At 40.5% G+C, this 27057-nt stretch overlaps 1 protein-coding gene across 3 annotated transcripts in view; it reads left to right on the top strand.

Annotated features, from left to right (window-relative positions):
- Positions 1 to 27057, top strand: part of LOC109626945 (zinc finger protein 385C-like) — a 53648-nt gene that overhangs the window by 17428 nt on the left and 9163 nt on the right. For 2 of the 3 annotated variants that reach the window (XM_069517483.1, XM_020083211.2), the window contains exon 2: positions 4426 to 4707. In XM_069517483.1, coding sequence (XP_069373584.1) covers positions 4426 to 4707 — 282 coding nt within the window. Of the gene's footprint in view, positions 1 to 4425; positions 4708 to 12198; positions 12596 to 27057 lie in introns of those variants that run through there. The other variant, XM_069517484.1, reaches the window with a different exon arrangement.

Below are 27057 nucleotides of genomic sequence, written 5' to 3'. Positions count from 1 at the left end.
TTTTCTTAAAACTTATACATCAAAATGGAAAGTTTCACACACATTTTCCCGGAGAACCCAACGATATTTTAAAAAGCTTTCTGACAGCATGTTGTTCTAGATAACTCTTTTCAGACGTCACTGTGCCAAAGCTTTTCCAGCAGCAGCCCCTCGTTCGTCGAAACTCAGTGATAAAGAAGTTCGGCCCAGACGTGAAACAACAGCAGGCAGCAAATTGCTCAGATACGCAACTTAAAGGGAAATGGGCTGAGCAGGTTTTCCCAGTTTTATCGCTGCCTGTCAACTTAATACCCTGCTGGTGCTGCTGGTGCTGCTGGTGGTGGTAACTTCTATCATCTCATGCCAGATTAGCTTTAAGAACAGCTCAATGGAAGCTTTGATGAAGAATTAGCACTGACAAAGTTACAAACTACTTTATTTTGAAGTCGGCGATGTAACTGACAGGTTAACATCCGCGGTTTTAACTTTTTTTCCTCCTGTGACTAGAATTCTAAAAATCGTCTTCTTATCAAGACACCTAAACTGTGCACTACAGGACAGGGATGAGTTTGTCCTGGTCCTCTCTTCATTTACAGTATGTAGGACTTCACACTGCGAGTCCACAGATAAAGTACTGTGTGAAGTTGACAGGTCATTTCCATGCAGCTGTGTTAGGCCATAAAGAAAAGATGTGGAGCATGCTGTTGGCTTGAAGTTAGAGTGATAAACAAAGAGATCACACTTTATGGCAGGCGAAAGATTTATAGATATAGATTTTATATCTGCTCTCTTGATTGGCTGAATCATTAGTATAAATATTTTTTGATGGCTTTTTTTAGACGATCGAAAAATAACCTCAGTGTCTAGTGTTTATTCGTTGTCCTAAGATTTTGGGCGGTCGAGCCAATACACGTCTCCTAGTATATGGTGTTTGTTTACGATTTCTACTTAACAGCATAAAGGGCATCAGGTCGGAGAGAGTATATAAAGCAGGCTTTACGACATCTTCTCTAGATTCTGGCTGATGAGTGCTGGTATTTAAAGAGCTGCTGTAAAACCGTACACTAGCTTTCACTACTAAGACATCACCTCAACAGATATTGTGTGTACAGATAAGGATGCTGAGTTTCTGATGCCTCAACTCTGTATAGATCAAAATCTATGGATCCCCCAGTTGGGGGATAGTAGTTAGTATCAAGCCTTGTGCTTATGCTTATTGAAGTTAAATCAGCTTAGAAACATAGAAACATATTACTTGCCTGGCCTGGTATAATAAAAAGATCAACATTCGTAAACACAGTCTGTTGTGACTCGTTTGTTGATGACAGATTAATGATAAATTCATGCAAAACGGTAACATTTACAGTTCCAGATAATTAAGAATTCTCCTCGTGTTAATCACTTGTTATCTCTTGACAGACAAAGAGAGAAGTGAAGTGAAAGACACTTCAATTCACCGTTAAGAGTTAATGACTCAGGAGTTCAGTGTTATCAACAAAACATCTCTTCCTGTCCTCACCCTGATAAACCTCCAGGTATCATCATAGATTTAAAAGATTTGTGGTTAAGCTACACTTTGCAGTACTTTGTGTAGGTTGTATGAATGGAACCACAGCTGCAGACTGCAGGTGCCACACTTCATTGTGTGGAGCACCAGTCACTTCCACCATCTATTCTGTAGCAGAGGACTGGGTGCTGCTCCCAGCTGCCCACTCAGGTGCCAAACAGGCAGCGCTGGCTGCGGTACAGAGCACCATCAGAAACCAAACAGCTGCTGGCAGCCGGCAACCTGTTTAAAGTTGTTTGGTAATGGGCCTGTCAGCTGCCAACTCCAGCTGACCACATAAAGATGAGTAAGGGCAGCAGCCCGGATGTTTCTAGTGGGTTGAAGGGTTGTGGCACCAATGAACAGTTGTTAGGCATCGGCCAACATGAACAGTGCTCGACTTGGACTAGAAAGCTATGCCAGAGCTTTGAAGCAGCAGACTGAGGAGCATGTTACTTCCACTTCAAGTAGAATTACCACACAGGTGGTTATTTATTTTAAGATTATTATCTGCAAACAATTGTTATATGGGTTTATAGAGGCTTTCCACCAACAAGCTAATGCGTCTCCACGAACAGGCGAAGCTCTATGGACTATGGTCAATTCTGTATCTATGATGTTGAATAATGGGACAAAAAGTAATTTGGCAGAATGTAATGATGTCAGAGTGGAGATGAAGTTTGACTTTTTGGCTGTAAACTGTCAGGACTTTAGTATTTTAGACATTTGTGCTATATTTGATCATGGCACGGAGGCATGAAGATGGGTACATAGAGTACCAGAGATTTCTCTCCTTCCATTTCATCCCTGAAAAGAGGGAACTTGTCGATGCAAACCACCTCAAGTGAGTGAGACGGCCCACACCTCGCTCTGACTGACCCCTGTTTCAACATCATCGCTGGTGTGATGCAGACTTTACAGACCAAAGACTTGAGAGTAAAAGTCTGAGCTGCTGCCTGACTGAATGAGACATATTTGTACCTCAGACAGTCTGAGAGCAGCAGTTTATTGCTTGTTTTGTTGTTGTAGTTTTTTTCAGGAAACCAGTCAATATATCAGCATACAGCAAAAATGGTAACACTTGATGAAATGTATTGTGAAAATACGTCTGTGTACATGCAGCCGTCAGTGACACAGATATAAGAGGCAGTGAACTGGATGTACTAAAATGAAAAAAGCTTTGTAGCAGCTCAAGAAGTAGCTGAAATAATAGTTTCTAATATTTTACCTTGGACCTTTACGGTCTGTGAATTTGTGTGTTTAAAGGTTAGCGTCTTAGCGGTTGGTTCTCTGTTTTACATCAGTGTTGTTAGAGTTAGGTTGTTTCAATGTTTTATTTCCTCCGCCAAGGATGTTATGTTTGTTTGAGAGTTAGCAGGATTATGCAAAAAAACTACTGAACCCAGTTCCATTAAATTTTGTGGAGGGGTTGGACAGATCCAAATAAACATCCACATCTAATAAATCTAAATGTTGCTTCATGAGGAGACTGTTGGGCCTATTATAAAATACATTTTCACCAAACACTAAAAAGTAGTTTGAATGTTTTGCTCAGCATTAAATTTCCTTCAAAATTTGTATTTTGTAAATGTAACCACATGATTTTTTTGGGGGGGTAGAATTACTTGTTTTGCACAATTGTCTGTGTCAAACCATTTTTATAGTCAGAAGAAATGAGGGCATCATAACAACCCTGTGACTGTAGCATCCGTGTGATTGGCTGCTACGCATCGGTCGCTTTTATGCCCCATTACTTCTCTGGATTTTGAGAATTGTGATGAGCAAGTCTTAGGCGTGTGTGTGTGTGTGTGTGTGTGTGTGTGTGTGTGTGTGTGTGTTGTGGTGAAGGTTAAGACAAACACCCAGTTGTGTTTAAATTTGTCTTATTCCTTCACCAGCAGTCATCACAACCAGACTTTACCCTCAAAAACCTGTGTTGATGGGCTGCTGCTTTGAAGTCCATGATGCTGTTCGGAGGCTGATGGATTCCAGTGAGCACATTTCCATTACACTTTCATCTCCCCACCAGACAAATTGAATTTTTATAACAGAAAAGATTTTAAAAATAATGGTTTCTGTTGGCTGTGGTGATGATGGCGGCGGGGGCGGCGGCGGGGGCAGCGGCGGCGGCGGTGGTGGTGGATACATGCAGAGAGGCGGAGGATAAAATGGGCAACACAATGAGGACTTAATTGATGCCATTATCATATGAACAGCACCAAAGCAAAGAATTCGCTCAGACTTTGGGTGACATTTCCACATTCACAGTGAAGCCCGTGCTGAGCTGCAGCTTGATTTATGCCGTCAATCTGCCATAACCGCTCAGCCATTACAGGTATTACGGCGGCGTGCTCCCACAAAGAAACACGTCGCTTTGTGTACCCCGGGAATCAGCTTTTATCGTCTGATTAACAGAGAGGCGATGGAACAAGATACTTATCTGTTGTAATGCTGTGTTGTTTGCCTGAGAGACAGACCGCTCTCCTTTCAGCTAATGGATGTTTTATTCAAGTCCTTTCAATGGGACGTCAAAGATTTTTAACACATGCATTTGGACATGTTGAAATGTGTACGTGCAGATAAAGAACATGGTGGCCAAAGGATAAATGAGTCCAAGTGAGAACCATTTGTTTAGCTTTGAATTCTCTGTTTGCTTTAGTGAGAAATTAAGCTTTACTATAGAAATGTAGATAAAATTGATTTAAAGAAATAGAGCAATACTTCTTTTCTGCTGCTCTGTTGCCCCCCTGTGGAGGCATCGACAACATACAGACCACACACATTTATTACTTCTATTCATATAAATTTTCAACTCTTATATTTACGTTAATTTACCCAGGTAGTTAATTACTTGATTAATTCTCTCTTTAATGACCTCCGTGACCTTTTTCTCCATCCAGATATGAAACGTCCCAAGAGCCCCGACTGTCTGGACAGCAGCCCCCCTCTCAAGAGTCAGGAGGTGCAGGAGGAGGTGGAGGAGGAAGAGGAGGCAGAGGAGGAGGAAAAGAAGGTGGGCGCAGGGTACAGGGCCAAACGGGAGCGACGACACAGCATCAGCAGCGCCACCATGTGTCAGGTGTGCAACATACAGCTCAACTCCAGTGCCCAGGCCCAGATCCACTACAGAGGGAAGACGCACCAGAGGAGGCTGCGGCGACTTGCAAAGGCCGTCAGCACAGGTAGGGACACACAGATTTTTACTTTTACAATACATTTTTTTGTCAACCAACTAAAACTCAGAAGAGTCCTGATCTTTAAACAAAATAAATCAAGTTTTATGATAAAAATCAGGTTAAAGATGATCAGGCCACATCAGTGAGACATCATGCTCACCGCCTGATCCATGGATCATCTAAATGGATAAACTAAATTTCACCTGCACCATTCGTCTGATGACAAGTTAAACTTCTGCTGAATCCCGACAGTGCAGCTTATTATTAGAGAGAAATAACGTGTGGACCCTCACCAACACTCATAACTTGGATATTTGCTGCCCACACTACAAACTGCCAGAAAATGAGTTTAATCACTAACTTTGAACAACAACAGAACATCAGGAACTGCTGCAAATTCATATTTACTGAGGGGCAGCTGTATTATCACTGGTTCTGTTATTATTTTTTATTCGCAGTGTTTTAATCAATTTTTCACTCATATAATGTCTGTTTACAAGAGAAAGAAAAAGATTCTGCTGTGTGAAATTGTTTTGTCTTCAGTGTGTTCATGTGCTTAGACGTGGAAAAGTAGAAAAAACATGGATGCTGTTACCAAAAATATGCTTTATATATGTTTTTAGGGCATTTACATAAAGCTTGGATACCTCCATCCAACATATTCAGATTTTCGCTGAGTCTCCTCTGTGTTTTGAATGGAACTAATTTTCCAGATCACACATGTGAATGCACAATGACACTCAAACAGACATTTTGCATATTCAGAAGATTTTACAACCTAATGATGCTTAGAAAGGACAAAGATCCTACGTTTATTGATGAAAGAAACGAGAAAAGCTTCTTTTTTTTTTTCTCCCTGTGCCATTCATTTTGCAAAGAAAGTGGAAGTTGTGGAAAAACAAAAGATGGACAAATAGTCTCACGCTCTCCTCACGTGGAATGTTTGATAGCATGGTCATGGAACAGCGTATGCCCGGCGTTCAAGGGTTCGGGTTAGCAAGCTAGCAGGTATTTAGGGTAGTGTAGGAAATACAGAGGCATCGTGTCAGAAGCTAACGATGAGGCCACTGGGTTCATTTTCTTCAGGCGTATTTTACGGCTACAAAGACAAACTGCGTACGACTAAAATTACAATAAATCAACTTTTACCATCCAACGAAAAATCAACTTCTGTGGCCTTCCTGAAAACAGACACACACGAAACTTCTGACACCTGAGGTCGTGAGTATCACAAGAGGCGGTGCTCATATGGACTCTTGAAGGCAGCATCAGTCCAAACAGTTCATTCAGGTGTTTATCTATTTTGACTTGAAGTGTCTCCTCAGTTATGATCTTGTAAGCATGCATACTTGAGTTGGCGTCATGTGCTCGGAATATATTTGCTGCTCCACGACAGCCCCTCGCCATTTCCGAGCATTTTCTGCACACCTGTTTGTACGAGAGGCCATAAATCACCTTCACTCTCCACCACCTGTCACTCCGCCGCAGTGACCAGCTTGATCAGGCAGGAAGGAAAAAAAAGCCTCTCATCAACAACCGGCCAATAAAACGACATGTTTAATGTTGATTTATGAGGCTGTCCCCCTCTGTGCACTCGCCACACATATTTCCATGAGATTAGATTATTACTATATCCATTGTTTAATGTCTCCCTTATCTCGGCCTCATTTTGTTATCGTCAGAATGTTATCGACTTCTTCTGTGTCAGATAATAGCCATAGTTTGCACATCATCATTCATACTTAAAAGTTCAAGGCTGATTTTTAACATACTTCAGTAGGAATCTGGGTCACACACACTGTCCGTCAGGTGAGCAGAGGTGACGTGTGTGTGCGGAGACCTTTCTGAAAGTGTTTTACATGATTAAAAGTTTGTTGCATTTACATTGTGTATACTAAGGTGGCACGCAGGCCTCACAGCGAGATGGTTACCCGTTCAAATCCCAGCTTTTCTGTCGGAGTTTCCCTTTTTCCGTGTTCGTGTGGGTTTTCTCTGGGTCTTCTTCTCACAGCCCGAAGACGTGCAGACTGGGGTTCTTTCTACTGGAAACTGTAAATTGACCATAAGTATGGGAATTAATAGTTTATATGTTGGCCCTGCGATACACTGGATGTTCCCCTGGCTTTGCTTTATCTCACCCCTGTGAACCTCACAGTGTAAGCAGTATAGATGGTGGTGCTGACAGTGAATACTCATCCAATACATAAAACAGAGGGGAATTAGCACCATTAGAATACATAGTTAAAATATAAAAGAAATAAGAGTTGATTCTCTGTTTGGTTATTGTTTTGTCTCACATTTTATTATATTATTTCAGATATTATTTCTAATGGCGTCCAGTTCCCTTCCGTTTTATGTATAAATTAAAAAAAATTCACTGACTCTTCAATGTGAGAATTAACTTCTCACATTTCTAGTTTTCTCCTCTTTTTGTTGTTTGCTGTAAATCATTTATATCTTGACTGTGGACAGCAGCAATAGATCATTTACGCTGTGTGAGCATGTGTGTGTGTGTTTGACTGCAGGGTGTTGTGTGCTGAATGATGTCAGTGTCTTACCGTGTCAAAACAAACTGAGAGAGAGTGTATGTTTTTTTTTCTAATGCGACCTCCATTTTGCTCCAGTTTGCTTGCGAGACAGCGGGGAGCAATTTGTTCTCTCCGATGAAACTCCGCCCTTACTAACACATTTCTTTTGAACAAGGATTCTACTGTAAACAAAGACATAAATTTAGACACAGGAAATTAACACGGCCGCAACTTTTTAAAGAAGACGTCCAAATAGCTCTGCGCCAACAACGTCATCACTGACTGAGTTTAAACCCTCGACCTCCTGCAGGCCACAATGTCAAAGCCATCTCATCCACTAATTGATAGTTAAGATGGGACTCACTCATTGGCAGCGAGTGTCAGTGCCTCGGGGAAAACAGCCTCTCATTTCCCCCACACATGCCGGGCGCAGAGCGATTTCACACCTGCCTTCTTTGAACCGGTTAAATGAACCCTACAGGATTTGACCCCTTTTGTTTGGGTCGTTGTGAATCTGACAATATCACAGACAAATTGAGCAGCAGAGCAAAAAACTGGCCTGGACTAAAATTAGCCGTGCATTGGTTTATTTGGAGAAAAAAAAAATGCAGCGTGACCATAGACAGGAAATAGCTTGCAAATTATATTTCGAAGATTTTTCTGTCATGTTCGTGCTTCCAAGAAATACATTTTCAGTTGTCTTAGTAACAGTTTTCTCAGGAAGCCATTTTCCCGGTCGTCTAATTCACAGTGGAGAAGAGGAAAGGAGGACGAGCCGAGTCAATTAAGGTGACTGTTAGTATAATGCAGACCGTGCTGCAATGACACCAGCCTAATAATACCTGTTCCCTTCTCACAGCTGAACTAACTTTCCCTCTATTTAGCTGCATGAAGCGATAGCTCAAATGAAAACAGGGTGGCTCTTTTGAAAAGAGAACGGGAGAAAAGCACTTTGCACTTCCTGCTCTCCACACTAAGCTTCAGGACCACGGTACTGTTGTTTCAGCTCACGGGTTCACAGTTCAGCTTCGATCAGTGACATGGAGCCAGATCCAGTCATTTTAAAAGTCTTTTAATATTGTGACATGTTGCTGTTTCACAACATTTTGATTCACTCATTGATTTATCAGAGAGTCATTTATGGATGTTGATGAAATACTAAATATTTAGGGGGACTGATATTTATGAATCTGCAATTTGTGGATAGGGAATTTAAATATCATGAGGAGACTTGCTCTCTCATAATCTTACATCATGTCCATTTCCATTAAGAGAAACCCAACTGTCCCTGTTGTCACCATTGATAGATCGACAGATTTTTCATGCTGCTAAAGACTAATAAAGTGTCTCAGTATGTTCCCTTCATATTTGCAGTAGCTTGTGCCTGATGTGGAGCAACAGTAAGCGAATCGAGATGTGTTGTCCCAATGCAATTTTTCATGGGCTGCTTCACACAGTTAACACAGATTACCTTAAAGACTGTCACTTGATTGTCATCATGATGTGCACTGATATTTATTATTTTGGTGCAGTGGCTCCACCCAGAGGTGGTTAAATTACGTCATATAATCCAACTCCAGCTAAAAGTCTAACGTGACTGTACTCTGACTTCCGATGTATGAGCAGTCAGATTCAGAGAGGTGACCTACATTTCCTGTACCGTTTATAACAATTTTCCCTCTGAAAGAGAAAATTAATCATTTTTTTCCCCTTGGAACAAAGCTTCCCCTCACGAATGGAAAATCTCTAAATTTCTCAAACAGAGCATCACTGCAGAATGACTCGATCAATGCTTGTGTGGAGGTTGAATTGTTTCACCTGTTTACCGACACACTGTAGATGCATGGTTCCGCAAAAAAGCACATGCAAGCTGAAATACAGTTTATTATTGTATGAGCTGCAAAATAGGACATTTATCAGCTGGAGTTTGGTGCTTTCTTGACCTCGTTACATTCACTGCGACAGAGGCTGCTGAGAAAAAGCAACAATTTTTAAGATGCCACTCGATCTGTCGGCTACGATACGTCTGCACAGTGTGAAGGCCTGCAGGACAGAGCGTAATCTGGAGATGAAAAAAAAAAAGATGATGGTATGTGGCTCGCCATTTCCAAATTTGTATTACTCCTGTCAGGACTACAGCACCTAAATCCTGATCACCTTGAAGCAGACGCCTGTTTTACAGTATTCCCAATGGCTGTGTCACCTCAGGTCACAGATTACTCTGGGAGCTGTACCTGGATTCTAGACTCAAATGAAACCAGTAGAGTTCCTGCTCAGTATTCTAGATGACAGTGCATTGGGTTGTTTGTGAGTCATTATCCTGCACGTGAAGCGCAGTCACATGGTCTGAACAGTCTGTGAATATATCTGAATCCTTGAAAATTAACTCGAACAATGCCGGATTTATCTCGACTGGATTTTTGTAAAGTGGATGTTTTTAGATGAAATAAGGATTTATAGATACATTCATACAGCCAGTGCTCAGTAGAGCTGCAGCCAGATGACCGTTGTGCTCGAGGCCGACTCCCTGCTTTTTCATCTGAATGCAGCAGCCTGAAATCAAGTGTAAGACTGTCAGGGTTCGTCAGTGTTGTGCTTCCACACCACACTTATTCAAGTGGACAAGGAGCCAGCTAGGAGCACACAGGGCAGACACAAGCGGTGAAACTGTGTGTGTGTGTGCGTTCGTGCGTGTGTGCGCGCCTCACAACACTTGTGACATTTAAGGCCTGGTTTTCTATAGAGACTGTGGGAATAATTGTGTTTATTTGAGGTGATTATTGTGACTGTGGAATGAATAACAACGCACTGAAGGCCTGGCCCCTCCCCTCAGCGGTGCATTCAAGCCTCCGTGTTGCCTCCACAAATCAAAACCAATGTGCATCTGGAGTGAGTCGAGTTTTCAGATGCAGTTAAAATCAAAAGCCCAGCTGCCCATTTTGAAGCAAATGTATCATGCAAATGTGTAACGACCTGAAAGCTGTAACAAGCTGTAAGAAAAATACATCCTTTAAAATAAAAATAATTTATATATCCGTGCTAAACTTAAATTGTATTTGATATATTTTTATACTTATTGTCATTTGGCACTTACATTTCTGTTGAGTAGTTTTATTTTGTAGTATTTCTTCTTTTCATACCTTTATTGGTGAGCTTACTGGAAATGAACAGAACAGCATGTGACAAAGGTCCCCAGCCGGACTCAAACCAGTGACGCCGATGATTGATGGTTGGTTCCTTTACCTCTACGCCACGAGAGCACACAAAACAGTCACGTTCTCTTCCTCTGCAAAGTAACTATGACTTAAATTCAGTAGTCCTCATTAAAGTGCATCATATGTAGCCTTATTTACAAATGTGATGAATGCATTTTCTTCCTCATAAAACATTGTTTGTTCGAAGTTCAAAACCTGCATTGTTCTTACCCATGTTTACCAGCTTTCAGTCTTCTCTTCTTTCCCATCTTTTTTGGCGTTTCGCTGCGTTTCCTGGCCCAGTAACGCCACCTGTTTATCAGTGGGCTAGTGTGAAACCATTGGCAGGAGTATGCGTTGCATCACCTGCAGGCTCACTCATAAAAACTGCTCTCTTGTACTAATATTGGACAAATACTCTCTTTGAATAGTTGGAATAGTTTCCACATTCAATTGAGTTGAGTAAAATTGCATTAAAGTATTAAGTAGTACATTGAAAATTAAATATACTTACTATAGTTTAAATACTTATTTACCTTCCATCGCTGCCACTGGATGCAATGAAAGTCCATTATGATGCATCAAACCCTTTAAGCGTTATTTATGAGCTGTAATTATCCCTGAACAATGTGTCATAGTTTGAGCTTAAGCTTTTATAGCTGCCAGTTGTTGGACAACTGTTGCAAAGGCAAGTGTCTTTTTTTCTACTGCTGCATATGAATAAAAAACACAACCTCAAAACAAAATTGCTGCTGCACCAGTAAAAGATGTTATCCTGAAAGTCGGCTAAAAATGTGGAATATTCTCATCAGATCTTCTGATCTTTTCCCAGTGGAAATGCAAAGACCATTTCTGTGCAAATTACAATGCATCTCGAGCCCTTCAAGGTAAATATGTTGCACAGAGCAGTAAAATGCTTTATTCATATAGAAAATGGCCCATTTGGATTGTGGCGGAGCATGACGAGGCAACACGGATCCCAGACTGCCACTCTGCTCTGCAGCATCAACAGAGTAATCATCGACAGATTAGTCAGGAAAATGAGCAGACTATTAGGTGAACAATAATCTGCTCCATCTGCTCAGTTCACTGAGCAAAATAAATAAAAATACATAAATCTCAGGTGTCTCAACAATTACAACTATGAGCTAGGGCATGAATAGATAACAATATGCATCTATCTGTAACAATGTAAATGTTACGATGACAACAACCGACTAAATACAAACATTGTATTTCTGGTGCATAGTAATAAAACTGATCTATCTAACAACACATTGAATTTATATGGTTCATTGCGTTTCTGCTTCTTTGCAGACGTCCTTCAAATCTCTTCACAAACTTCCTACAGACCTATTGGAAATGTAGACATGCGTGCAGGACTAATTATTTATAATCAAAGTGGACCTAGCAATCAATGATCACAAATGCTTAACTGAACGCTCAATAGTATCTAACCTCAGTTCATCGTGGTGTGTATGGTTTTAATGTGGATGGTGCGCAGCTGCATTATAAGCAGAAGTGTTACAGAATGGAACAGACTGATAAACGATGCCTATTGTTGTCATGACAGGAAGAAAATTACATTTGAGTGTCCTTAAGGAAGCAGGCAGGTGTGAACCCTGAATGCAGAAGAGTGTTGGGGGAAAAAAAGGAGAAGAAGTGGAAGATAAAGAAGAAGAAGAGGGGGAGATGTGGGATGATCATAGTGTTAATAGCCAGTCCTCTGCCAGCTCTCCCTCTCTGCTCTTCACCCTCTTTCGCTCTCTCTCTCTCTCTCTCGTACATACGCAGAAGCATACACACGCTCGCAGCCTCTTTTCTTTCCCCGCTTCTTTTCGTGAAGGGCGCCGTGATCGGCGGAGCATGAGGCTTTTAATTGAAGTACATGTGTGTCATTCTTCAGCCGCGGCGGTTTGGTCGGCAGCCAGGATGTGTCATTGACTGAGGGAGGACTGAGTGCCGTTTCACCTCAAGAGTTAAAGAGAGTCAGAGCGCAAGGAGGGAGGATAGATACAGAAGAGAGGGAGAGCAGGTTATGAGCGACGAGGCGGCTGCACTTTGTTGGTTTTTGGTTGAACTTCTGTGATGGGAGATACGCCGGTAGGAGAAGCTTGAGTCGGAAGAGAGCTGCAAGCGGAGGAATCACAAAACTCGTGGAGATGCTGTTCGGTAAGACAGATGTTTACTCTCACAGCATGTCAGCACCTCTTGTGCATGAGAATACAATATCTTAACTCATCATCCATCTGCTTGAATGCATGCGAGTGTGTCACTGTGCGCTGTTCCACTTCCACATCTTTGCTCAAGGGCAGGTTCCGTCCTCCTGCCCATGCACCATCTGCCCCCTCTCAGTCCCTTGCATCCTAAATGAGTCCCCGGCCTGTTTGTTTCTCTAATTGACCCTTTTTAATGGAGCCAAGTGTGGAGTTCATACAACGCTGCCCCGCACCGTCCATCCCACGTGTCGGGCCATTTTTAAAGCCATTCAAGAACAGCACTCATATCATTGTGTAGATTGCTGGCAATTATGTCTTTGCCTCCCGAGGGAAATATGCCCAGATTAGCTCGCATAATTGGAGCCTGTTAAAGATAAAGGCAGTGTGGGGATTTGTAGTCATTTGTAGGTTGTTGGGTTTTTTTTTTTTTTCAGGGAAAGGAACAAAAGGCTGATTGCATTTAGAGTTTTTAAAATTAAGGACCACCTTAGTTTTTCCAAGTTAAACAGTTTTATTATAAGAGCACATGTTGATGGTACATGTAGAAAATTGACTTAGATTGACCTCTAAATAGATACAAATTAAAGACTGATCAAGAGTTCAATCTGGATATATGTGGAGTTGAAACGATTAGTTAACAAAGACGGATCATTAAATATGAGTTTAATGTAAATTATAATTCCAGAAATCTCTTGTCTGTCTGGATGTGGAATGAATATCTCGAGAACCATCTTATCGGCTTCACACTTGTCTATTGTTAAAGGCCCGAGCAGGTGCAGTGTCTAATTTGGTGCAATCTGGAAACGAGATGCATTCAGCATTAATGGACTTTAAATAGACAGCGATCTTTAGCAGCGACTGGGACTGTAAGGTTGTCAATTAGACACAATCATGTTCAGGACAATAGCACAATTTTACCAGTTCGGGGTTCTGCGTACTGAGTCAGGTTTGGATGAACAGGTGAAGAGTTTTTTTGAACAGCATCGGTGGTGCAGCTCTGGAGTCCTGCGGCCAGTCTTTATTTGCCAAGACTCAATTACTGCAGATGAGTTTTACAGTTTCAGAAAGAAAGTTGCAATCGGCTTCACCACAGGATAAGCAAACAGTCCATTCCAAACAGACACGATTACAACAGAAGCTGCCCGAGTGTTCTTAAATGTGAGCGTGGAGGGATTTGCAGGTTGTAATGGGCAGTTCTACCTATTTTCTGTCATTTTATAGATGTTTATAGAGGTTTCATAAAATGTTTTGGTGACGGAAATAATCAGCGTAATGATTCATGACTATAATCCCCATTTAATTTTGAATAAACAAGTAAAACATCTGGATTACTTATTCACGTCATTTCTCATCTTGTAGACTTGTAATCTAAATCGCAGGTTTGAAATACTGTATCTGGTAAACACTTGTATACTGTGATATTCTTGAGAAGCTTATGGACACACACACACACACACAGACTCAGTGCAGTGTGAGCCTGGATAGAAATGCTAAGAAGTGTCTGTGCAGCAGCAGCAGCTCTGGATGCTTTCTTCTTTAAATGGCAGATTAGGGAGATCAAAAGGAAACAGTTGGAGAGGAGATAACTGTAGAGTTTTGCCTGGTGGCCATGCAGCAGCTGTCCCCCCCCCCCCCCACCCCTCGTCAAGAGCTCTGTTCAGGAGCTGCGCTGACAGACCATGTGCGCTATTCCATTCTCTGTTCAGCATCATATGTAAGAGATGTGACACCATGGGAAATTCCTGAAATAAGAAAGAGAAAACATAATTCTTAGCTGTGAGGTTGACGTATCTCTCTCTCTGAGTAAAAGAGGCAGTGGAAACTGGAGGCAGACGGAATTTCAAGAGCAGTCTACCGCAAAAAATTGGATCAAATCATCATAATGGATCACAACAGGAGCACAATAGTGCAATATATACACAGCGGGGGCTTTGTTTGCATGTATCATACCACATGCAGCAGTCACCTACAGTACGACACGGTGAATGGTTTTAGTAATTACGTGATCCGAGGTACACAGAACGATTGCCCCTCGGTTGGAAATTAACTGCATTCAGTGGCGTGAGACGCCGAAAATGTGACTGCTGCCACGTCGTTGGCCCAAGTCTGGCTGGGGGGGGGGTCTTTTGTAAAAATATTTGTGTAGCGCTTTTCAAAAAGCATGATAGAGTAAATCACTCTGTAGCGTGGTAAAGAAAACAGAGAGCAATTTAGTATTCTAACCAAGTGATGCAACAAAACTCAGGGTCGTAAAAAATGAAGAAATTAGATTTCAGTTGAAACAAAACAATGATAAATTTAATTAATAGGATAGAACAATAAACATGGTTTGGAAAGTGAGTCTTAAACCATGATTTAAAAACATTCACACATTAATTCATTCTGACGTTGCGGAATAATTTATTCCAAAGCTTTGGGGCACATTGTCTCCTTTGTTTTTGAGTTAAGTTGTCAGCTCCCTGTTCCCCCTCCAACATGTTTCCTGTTTTCTATTCTCAACAAACAAATGCTGAAAGTGTTCATTTTAAAGTTAAGTTAAAAAGCAGTGATTCAAATTAATATAATAACTCTTATCCCTCTTTTACACCAAAATGAGGGGGTATATGTAGATTTTTTAAATTTCGGGTTTGACTCCTGTAGAGGGTGTCATGTTATCATCACTGCCGATTGGAGCCGAAGATGATTAAAAACCTGTGTCTGCTGCAGAGTCATTTGAACTGGGAGTGAATAGTGTTTGTATCCATTCCCACTGAAGACAAAAGCCAGATGTTCGTGGGTTTTTTGACCAGCAGATTCCCTTTTGAAGCAAGAGAATCTGCAGTGAGCTAAAATCCTGATCGTGCTCCATTGTGTTTTGTAATAAACATAACATTCTGTGATGCAATTTACCGCCCACACGCAGAAATCATTTGCTACATGTCAGAGGTTAAAACTCCAGGGACTCGCTTGAAATTGCAGCAAATGATCTTTATGTGATCAACTAAAAATAACCTGCTGCAGGTTACGATTTACATCAAACACTTGCTCTCACAAAGTGCAGTGGTTGTTCTCTGTTTATCTGCTGGTCTTTATTAAAATCTGTCAAAAAAATCAATTTACCAATTACCAAGAATCTTCAAAACAAATTAAATTAAAACATTTTTTATAACTTTAACATCCAAAGAATGTTTTATTAACACACAGGTCACACACAAAAACACAAGGTGTTTTCAGGGGAGAAGCTCTCTTAACTTCGTGCTTTTTAATTTTGCGGAACGTTTACATGAACAAAAATCCTATATAACACAGCAGAGAAAAGAAAACTGAAAAAGCAAAATATATCTCTAAGTCAGATTGGACAGAGATGATCCTTGTTTTCTTGTTACGTTGTGGAAAATGTTTCCGGAGCCGGAAGTTCATGAGTCAGTTTAAATGGGACCATTAATTTTCCTGTTGGGGCTCATATTCACTATCCTCCAGTGTTAATGAGTCATTACTCTAATCAAAGGGTAATGAATATGGCACAGTATGTCTTTAATTGCAATACCGATAGTGTAGATTATCTTTGAGAACAAATTTAATTAGTCTCCTGTACTTTGACTCTGCGCCGTGAGTCGTGAGAGTATTTTAGTTTTTGTCTCTGCAGTTGTCATCAGCGTAGAGTCAAGTCTCAAGTGCATTCTGACGTGCCAACTTGACTTTCAATTTACTGTCGTACACTTTTGTATTTAAGTGAATGTACAAGCTTGTATGTAAATGAGAACATGTGCTCAGGAGCGCCATACTACTGCTGGAAGGAACCATTAGAGGAGGCTGTGGTCCTAAAACAATAAACATGGTCAACAACACTACTCAGAGAGGCTGTGGCATTCAAACCATGATTGTTTGGTATTAATGGGCCCTAAGTGTGTCTAAAAAAACATTTCCCACACCCTGTCCACCACCACCACCACCACCACCACCACCGCCACCACCAGCAGCCTGGACTCTTAACACAAGGGAGGCCAGGTCCATGAATTCATGCTGTCGATGCCAAATTGTGACCCTGCCATCTGCAAACCTCAGCAGAAACCCAGACTCATTAGAACAGGCTACGTTTTCCAGCCTCAAGGTTCGACATGTTGTGCAGCCTGTGATGCTTTCCTGCTCCACACAGTTGTAAATAGTGGTCATCTGAGTTACTGAAGTCAGTTTGAACCAGTCTGATCTCCTCTGACTCCTCAACAACAAGGTATTCGATGTATTAAAATCTCAGGGATCAGCTGTTTCAGAAATATTCAAACCCGCCCATCGGACACCAATAATCATGTCAGAGTCACGTAGATCCCATTTTCTTTTCCATTCTGATGTGTGTTCCTAACACAATATACTAGTAATACTTTTTATATCATCATAGATTACAAATTTGTGACATTACTCCATAAGAAAATAGATAAAGTTAGTAAAACAACAAATGTGTGGGTTCATCAATAAAAACACATTTTGATTTTAAACCAAGATGTTTGAGACAAACACGAATATGTCCCCACCCCCTGACTGTTATACTTTTTCATTCCCGTCTTTTGAGTCGTAGGATTTTGTTGATGCCTTTCGTTATTTTACTTATGTTACTTTTTTTTCCTATCCACAGATTTTATGTCTAGCATTGTACTTCTTATCTTTTCATCCATGCTTGTGTTGTCTTCCTTTACCACGATTATAAAGCATTTTGGCTCAGCTCATGTGTAAGTATAAAAAACACAGAGACTGACAGCCCCAATCAGTCATCGTGAAGTGTTGACAGTGTGAGTTTGATTAGCCTCACTGCTAAAGACTGTGGGAAACAGCAACACACTTACTTACACACGATAATGCTCTGAATGTTTACCACCAGTATCCAAAGCATGCAATATATGTGCTGGGAACAAAAGCATTTTTAGGGGCAGACATTTTTCTTAGTTTGTCTTTCACATATGAAGAACACAGCAGGAGATTGGCTTCGTCAGACGTTCACAACATCAGGAAAATGTCCTGAGCATTCAGAGCATGTAGGAGTCAGAGCATGACGTAGAAATTCCACTGCAGAGATCACATTTTTGTTTAATCATAATCAGTGGAGTCTATGTGGCCATGTGATGTTATCTTACATCTAATTCACCATGGTCCTCTGTCTTTTACTCTTAATACTTAGATTGCAACATAAGTGCCAGTATTTTCATTGGAGTGTGGCTGCAGGGACGAGATGTGAATGTTGAGAAGACTTAAGTTTGGATGGCACGATCGCTTTGCATTTTTGATTCATCATGACAGTAAAATCTGATTTATCATTAAGAGAATCTTGAGAAAAACATTTGCTATTTCACGAGCTGGGATCTCTACAGTTATGTAATTGAGTTTAAAAGATCAAAAGCAGTTAAAAGTTGACGATCTATGGAACAATATGTCTGTTTGAAATCATATCAAACTTCAGGCTGCACACGTGACTGCATCAAAATGAGAAAAACATCTTTGCAAGTTTATCTTAGGACTGGAGCTGCACGCCAAGACCCACCACGTTAAGTCATTTTAATGATTTAGACACATGACATGGATTTCTGTTATATTCTGGATTTGCCAAAAGTTTGTGCAGGCTCAAGATATCTGGTGACCAGGGATCTGCAGCCGTCCAGCATCCGTGTGTTCCCACCAGACTGTGAGAGGCTGATCTCAGAGAGGACGTTAGATGGTCCTTTAATGTGTTGGAGTTTACGCCAACTGCTGTGGGGCTTTTGTGATTAAAGTGAAATCCTATTTCTTTATTTTTCCAAATAATAGCCCCCGGGATAAGGACTGGGAAAAACATTACGGAGAAATAATCACATGGAGATGCAGAGTAGATAAGTAGCAATATTTTCCTGACTACGAATTAAACACTGGAGAAAAGTTAGGACAAGGCAAATCGATAAAACTTTATTTTCTTTATATTTGATTCTCCCAGACCTGCATCCCCTGTCCCCAAGACACCTCTCGTCTGTCCACTTCATACCCTTCCTCACTGCTGACAATCTGTCCATCACTCAGAGGACCGTCGTATGGCCCACGATGCCCCATGATTCACTCCCAAGAGAGAAAGAAACTATTAACATGTGTCAAAGAGGTAAAAAATATATCTGCAGCCCCACAAACACCTGGGGATGCAAATCAAATGTGACGGGTTGGACAGAGTAAAAGAAAAATATATAATTGTATAAATGCTCTTGCGTTATACAAGATACATTTTCAGCAACATCAATATGTCTTCACATAACTGACACTGGTGAATGTTCATCTGGTTGCAGCTTTTTACAGACTTCCAATGCAAACACGCCGCTTCTATAATTTGTTCAGCAAATGTTTCTGAACAGATAGTTCAGTGGTTAACACACGATGAGCCTGCAGAGGAAACTGAAGTCTCAACAGCTGTAGCCTCCACTTACTAAAAAGGTATCTCAGCATTCTGCCTGCCCTGTTCATCCCATCTACTTCAGTTTTTTATTTGCATAGTTTCTTCTGTGTATGTTTCTTTTAATTCTTTACTCTTTCAACACATATTGTGACTGTTAACACTTTGGTCCAGAGGAGGATATTTTGTTCAGCAGCTGGACACATTGTCATAAACCTTCGGATGTTCACTGTACCCTGAACATTTTTAAGTCACACGCTGACTTTTTCTCAGCCACAATTTGCTCAAGATTTCTCTTTAATCACTTTACTCCATATCTTGGAAACTAAAAGCTATTTCCTCGACATTTCCTGTGGATATTCACGGTCCACTAAGTCTGTACTCAATGAATCACAACTCTAATGGGGAGATTGGAATAAGGAGAGACATACCCAAGTTCTATAAGAATATAAGAAGTGAATCTGTCTAGTTTTATTACAGTACCACATGTCTGTCTGGTTTCACAGTTACCTGACAATATCCAGCGTCCTTCTGGGACAGAGTTCTGTCATACAAAGAAAATCAGTCTAAATGGGATCCAGCACTCTGTTAAAATGACACTGCTCTGTTTTGAATCACTGACACTGGGGAGTGGACTCTTGAGGACAGTGACACTGATGCACCTTCCACGTCCTTCAAACTGAAGTTGTTCGCCTGTAGTTCTACCTCTACCTGAATCCTGTAGCTACTCAAAAAACGTACTCTCTGTATTTCTAAGTTTCGACATTCAGTACGTGACATTGGATTTCCGAGTACATCCTGCGAGAAGCTGTACATGACCGGCTGCTTACTGAGCACATTTTCTGTGTTTTCCTAATCTCCCTCCGGAGTTATGACAAAAGATTGAAGCCAACTGTTACACAGTGGCTCAAATGTTGCACATGCTTCGGTTTAAGACACAGACGTGAACGCAGGCTCGCTGAGACACAATCTGCACATTCTGTCAGCAAAATGCATTCAGGTTTTGGTATTTTGCTGAAACGCTGACATAAATGAAAATGTTGTGCCTCCAATTCCGACAACGTGCCTTGAAAATCAAGCAGAAAATGCAAAACCTGCTGAAATATGCAGCTGCCAGGAGACATGACATCGCCTCAAAAAAATGTTGAATGTTGCAGATTCGAATGGACTCCATTAGGATTCAATGCAACACACCGTCAAGATGTGTGTATGATTATGTTAGCTGCGGTGAGGTGTGTAAGATTCGAGTTGAGTGGTGGTGTTTGACTCTTGCAGCCTTTGGACTTTTCCTATTTATGTAATTTTATCACTCTGGTATGTTTTTATATTTACTTGAACTCGCAGATTAAATGGAGTAGCGTTGTCAAAGGTCAAGGTCGGTTGTTTCTGAACATGTCAGTTGCTAAGCTTTGATTGGAAAGTTTTTAATTCCAGGTTGTGCTTTCGTAAACTCTGAAGTGACTAACTTTAAATCTTTCATGACCAGAATAATCGATTTGGCAAACTTTGCTTATCTTAAACAAACAGGCCGTGTTAAAATAGCTCTTGAAAGCACAGTTTCTGTCCTGTTTGATAAATATACGGATGCTATCGGCTCCTCTGTAATTTAACCCTGATAAACATCTTTTCGAGGTGCACCAGCAAACAGATATCCTGCGACTCTCATCTCTGAGGCCACTAACGTACGATGCTTCAGTATCACTCCACCAGGCAGGAAGCCAGCCTCGCTGCAGCTCCGAGAGGAGCGCTGAGACAGAAAGCTGCTAATTACTAAGTTCATGAGGCGAATAAAGCTGCACACAGACTTCAAATATCAATAAGCGTGTGCTGCACATCTGCTGACTGCCATTCAGCAGGTCTGATTGGACTCCATGCTTATCTCAATTCAAGCAGATGGCGGCAGTTTATTTTAAGTGGGATTGATACAGATGTGCAGGAAACACAACAAGCACTGCTCTGTCTGAGCAGCAGTGATAGTGTATTTATGCTCATTTCCCTGCAGATCAGTCTTATCTCGGTGTTTGTTTACGCACACGGTGCAAAATATTCAGAATCGCTCCAAACAATCATCATGTGCACAGAATTTAATTTTCTGTTTACCTGCTTTCAAAAGATAACTTCTTTACATAATCAAGATATGGAAATGATTGATTGTGAGATCAAATGATGTTTGAAACATACAAAGAACATAACTTTCCTAATGGGGGCAGTGGCTGAATATACTGTAATTTGGTGCAGGTATTACGAGATAGAATGTCTTGTGGAACCTGTGGAAATGATGTAAACTAATTTTTAGCAAGTTGACAGCCTCTTGTAAAGGTCAGGTTAATCAGATAGCATTACATTGTGTAGCTGATCTACTTGAGCAAAGAAAAAAACACACTGCAGACCTGATGAATTTTGAATCTCTTGATTGTTTTGGGTGTAATCGCACAGTGGGGACATTAAAAGCTGCTGCCTCTGGTCTTTGAAGCGTAAACTCACACACCATTAATTTTTCTTTGACCAGGAGACACTAGTCCTGGATTTCACATTGAAGAAATTCAATAGAGGTTTATGGACCCTGGCGTGGAAAATGTTAAAAGTAGGACAGATTTCCGTGGGGAGCCTGATCTGGGCCGGATGGTGCCCTGCAGGTAGAAACTCTCTGGAAGCCGCCGGCTCTGCCAGCTGCAGCTGTACCAGTTTAAATAGACGGTGACAGCCAGTGGGAGAATTTGCCTGTCGGCTGCCAGTCGTGGCCTTAATGTACTTTGTCACAATAAAGATGATTTATTTAAAGACCACACAGTGCAAGGTGGGGGCAGCATTTTTAAGCCATCATAGAAATTAGGCCTTCACTCTCCACCTTTTGTTTCCAATGGAGAAAGCTTAGCGGAGCTTTCATTGGCAGTTTTTAATGGATGCTAATTCATCCACCAGAGCTCATCATAAATGTCTATCTCAGTGCCTGTTGTGTAAGCAATGAATGGTATTAACATTACGGCCAAAGCAGCAGCAGCACACTTACCACTTCTGTTTAATGACTCAGAGAGGCTGTGTGCGTCATGCCATTGTGGCGTGAAAAACATACCATTCAATTTTCATTATGCGACTGTGTTTTGGAGGCTTAACAGAAAATATAAAGTCAAAGAGGCTGCATTTTTCTCAGCATTAAATTCCACATTCCTCAGTGCTTAATTTGGCCTATTTGATTAAACCGTTTGTTATGACTGAGTGCTGTTCTGCAAATAGAAAGATTAGTGTTCATTAAAGATAGAGGCAGTGGGATTTTCTGATGGGCACCATATACACTGAATACAGTGCAGCAGTGACTTACCATGGCTTTATGTCATCTATCAAAGCAGAGTGGAGGCAATGTGTTAGAAACAAGCAGCAGTATAATAACAGTTTGTAGCCTATTATTTCTTTTAAAATACATTTTATTCAGATATTTAATAAAGAGAGTGAATAGTAAAATAGAATGTGATTTCTTTATAACCTCTTTATTTAGTTTTAATGCCAAACCTACTCAACAAACCATTAAAGTGACTCTGTACGATTAGAATAATTAGCATGATGTGTGAAGTCCCTGATATTAAACACATTCCACATGTATGGTTTCCAAAATGAGGAAATTTATAAAAACATTTCTTATCAGACTTGAAAACACAGATCATAGATAAAGATAAATAAATACTTTATTGATCCCAAAGGAAATTTACATTGAATTCTACTTCAACTGTTACAATTTATTAAAATGAAAATGAGCTTTGTTAAATAATTTAGCCTTTTTACTTTATGTTCTGTTTTCAAGTTTAATATGATGAATCAACTAGTTTTTGGAGATACTGTACATGGTTAACGACAATAGGCTACGACAACACTACAGTGTTAAATATTTTATTTAGAAGGAAAAGGTGACAAATTTGAATCTTGAGGCCAAACCTGCAAGTTTAATTTAGAATGAGAATCAAGACATATAACATCTATAATATAATATAATGAGAGAAAAGGAGGAATATAATCTGCACCTTCCTCCTGCGTCTGTCCTCCTGCATTTTGTCTCGCTCTAGTTTCACTTACACCACAGCAGCTCTGGTCTTCGTCACTCCGCCTAAATCTGCTTTCGTCCTTAAATCCCAGATGTGTTTCATTTTTTTAACGTATGTGGATGGCGAAACATTTTGGATGAGTAAAGCAATAAAAGTGATTAACACCACACATAGGAGGCTCATCGGGGAATGTTGGTAGGTGAAATGAGAACCTACCTCCACGACGCCATGATGTTTTAGACTGAAGACAGAGAAACTGGCTCAGACAGATAATGCTATGAAATGCATTCACCATGAAACGAGCCAAAGCAGCCCTTTACTGTGATGCCTTCGCTCTGATTCGTCGCTATATGAAAGCTTCTCATCCCCCCCATTTTTTTCAGCGCTTCATGGAAAGATGCCATTTTGTTCCCTCTTTGATTGCTGTGATGTTGAGTCACCCAGAGTCTAATCCTAGACACAATAGAGATTAAGCTTCTCCCCCCAGTTTTCCGTTTTTTTTTTCAAGGTGCTATAATTTCTCCAGCGCATAATCTTTTATCCCTTCTCAATGTGGAGAGGTTGGCTGCTGTGACCTACACTCCCAGCCTCCATGAAAAATCTATCTTTCCTGCATAGAAAAAGAAAGTGAATCCAGATTAGTGAGCAGGAACTGGCTCATTTTAATATGTTGAATTTCACACATTAAGCAGGGGGAAATCAAAATTGGCAAAAGCGCAGTTTCCTACTGAATTCACTGCTTGATAAACAGACGTTAATGGATTAAACTGTGTGATGCCGTAACCTGCAATGAATATCAAGTCCAGCTAACTAGCTTAGACCTACACTGGAAACCGAGCCTTACTTTAGGGGTCAAGATGGAAGACGCCCCTCCGCTTCCTCCCACTATCCAATAATGCAATTAAATGCCCCAGATACAAGGTATTCATCTGCAACATGCAACTTCACCACTAGATGTCACTGAATCCAACACACTGAACCTTGAAGAACGACCTAAAATGGCAGAAAGCAGAAAATGTTTGACGTGACTTTTTTAGTGTGTTTCATGTCTAATCCACTAACCTGGAGGAGGTAAAATGTATGACCTATACTGCAGCCAGCCACCAGATTGAGACACTTCAGCTTCACTTATTGGCAGCCATCATGGCATCCATTTTTATACACATCAAGGATATCAGGCTCTTGATACGTCCACATTTGCAGCCTAGCTCCAGTTTGTTTCCTTCAGCTGTTTTTTCGTTTTCTTCAATTTGAGCTTCTTTGGTTAACTAATTCCCTCTACTGAACTTTTTTCTCATAGGTAATGGGTGCTTTAATCAAGTTCATGACTTTAACTCCATGAAGTTCTAAAAACGAATTAAGTCCTGCTGGGTCACACATTACAAGCATGATCGGGTGAAGCTAATACAGCCACAGCTTTCATCCAGTTTGTCAGATTCTCTGGAATAAAGCCTTCATGACACCCGAACACAAGCTCTCTGCTGGTTTCAGACTGATGCATTTTCACAACACGCATGTTGTTCAAAAAGCACATGCACTTTGTTCTATTCACTGACATGGTTAAACAAGGGCCCACATTTTGGATGCAGATGAGATGGTAACTGGAGGCACAATCCTGTCAGAAGCATGTTCCTCTTCTCGACTGATCCACATTTACACAGATGATGGCAGCTCCTAGTTTGTTCAGTGAAAACGCAGTTAATTAAACATCCCGCTCTGCTGTGTTTTGTGAATATATGCAGAGCAGATTAATGAGATCAATTTCAGATTTGTGTGGGAGGGAATCAATGTCCCCAAAAGTCATACTGACAGGCAGATTAAGCACATCGGCCTAGCAGAGGGGGAAAAACTGTTTCTCATCAGTGTCTCTCTCTTCTGCTTTCCCTCAGTCTTTGCTGCTCTGTCAGTCATGTTACGCAGTTCAATATACTTTATTGGGATCGGTACTACATCAACAGTCCAGGTGGAGCATTTGAATGAAAATGGAATTCATCAAAAACAAATTCAATCAGTTATCACGTGTTACTTTTGTGTGTGTGTATGTGTGTGTGTGTGTGTTTTGCATATGTGTGTGTTTCCCAGGGAGATGTGTTGCACATTACACATGCACGATCAAATACACAGTTATAATCATAATCACGCCTCTCGTTTCATTTGCAAATCGAAATACTTGCACCAGAGTGGCTGTAAATCTCTGAATAAATAAAATAAACAGTAATGTATATTTGATGAGGATAAAAAAGTAACAATTTCCTTATATTTCATATTGTTTGTCACGCTGTCTTCCCCTTGGCAGCTGTGTCCTCTTCTTCTCCTGTTAACCAGGACCCTCCTCTGTGTTCCTTTATTTATTTTTGGTTAAATGCATCTCCTCTTTGTTGTGAAGAGATGCGTCTGCCAAATTTCAATCATGGGTTTTACTCTAATAGAATGTCCCGTTGCTTTGTGTTAGTTGAATCAGTTTCCTTCGTTTTTGTAAACCTAAAATGACAGAAACCATCTTTGAGAAAAACATATTTAACATGTACTCTGACATTTTAGTTTGACCCATGTCCCATCCACTAACATGGAGGAGGCAGGGTTTATGAATTATACTGCAGATAGCCTACAGGGGGCGATGAAGATGATTTGGCTTCACTTTTGGGGAGCTGTTGTGTCAACCATGTTTATATACAGTCTATGGGGGTCATCATACCTGCTTAACGTGAGTATTGTCATGCAAGCTTGTTTATTATTACAGCTCACATAGACTTTTATTTGATATCCCCAATAATACAGTATTTTCACATTTCACTTCTATTTAAGACATTGGTCTGGATTAATCAGATTTAAAATACATTGTGGCAAGTTTTTATATCTTGCTTTGTTCCCTGCCAAAAAAAAAAGAAAAGCCCTCAGGCTTTTGTTGCTGCAGGCGATGATGTTTTCACTGTATCTGCTGCTTTATTATCTTTTGCCTGCAGCAAACATTGGCTCACTTGCATGGAACAATTCAACATCTTAACATCTATGATCTCTAGCTTCTTTTCATGTTCCTCCTAAAGCCATGTGCCTATATCAAGTATTCTGTCTGCATTAACTACCTGTTAATGTGTTTTGAATCTGAAAAGGTTATTTTCCTCTTCCTCGGTTCCTTGCAGCAGCACAGTTAGGAAATGCTTTCTCCTTTTGTGCTTTTGATTCATATGAAAAAAACATCTTTAGACTCCAACTCTATGATTCACTCTCTACAGTATTAAGAGAAAGTTTCCAGCTGATCATGAACAATACACTTATTGATATTCTGTTTTGCCATTTCTTTTATTCTCTTGGTCCATGTTCTTTTTTCCATTTAATCTTAAAGGAGATATATTTTTCAGAAGGGGCACATCATGGGTTTCTCATATATCTTTCCTAAATGTGCAGTTGGTGAAGCTATACCATCAACTTTATTAGTTTTGTTTATGCCAAAATATCCACCTATTCCTCCTTCAGCCATCTCATCCCCATCAGTTCCTGTAAACATAAGGAGCCTGTGGTTTCCTTAAAAACTAGCAGCATAAATATCTAATAGATATCTAATGGAAATTTCCTTTAAAAAGTCAGCTTAAACCCACTGTACATTTTTTAACAAAACAACTCTTGAATTACAATATCTTGTATACAGAAACTGGATCCAGATCAAATGCTTATTTACATGTATTTTATTCTTCCAACAAAACTTTCAGCATACACCATGTTAATGTTAAACTGTATGAATACAGGCGATGTTTATTTTGGGTCTAGACAAAGGTCGGTGCCATGGTGCTCCTTAAAGCACGAGCAGGCTAAAAGCATTTTGGGCAACTAAAATGAAGCGAGATGAGACGAGAGGTTGTGTGGAAGGAGATTTTAAAGCTAAATGTGATGTTGGAATTGCTGTGGGATTAATCAAAACAAACGCTACAGAACTAATGTGTGCAAGAAGATGGAAAACTGTTGAGCAAATAAGACCAAACGAAAATATGTATGACCAATCCTAAC

The sequence above is a fragment of the Paralichthys olivaceus genome, chromosome 21 (genome assembly GCF_024713975.1).
Source record: "Paralichthys olivaceus isolate ysfri-2021 chromosome 21, ASM2471397v2, whole genome shotgun sequence".
Lineage (NCBI taxonomy): Eukaryota > Metazoa > Chordata > Actinopteri > Pleuronectiformes > Paralichthyidae > Paralichthys > Paralichthys olivaceus.
The sequence above is the reverse complement of the archived record's forward strand: the minus strand, read 5'-3'. Positions and strand labels throughout refer to the sequence as shown.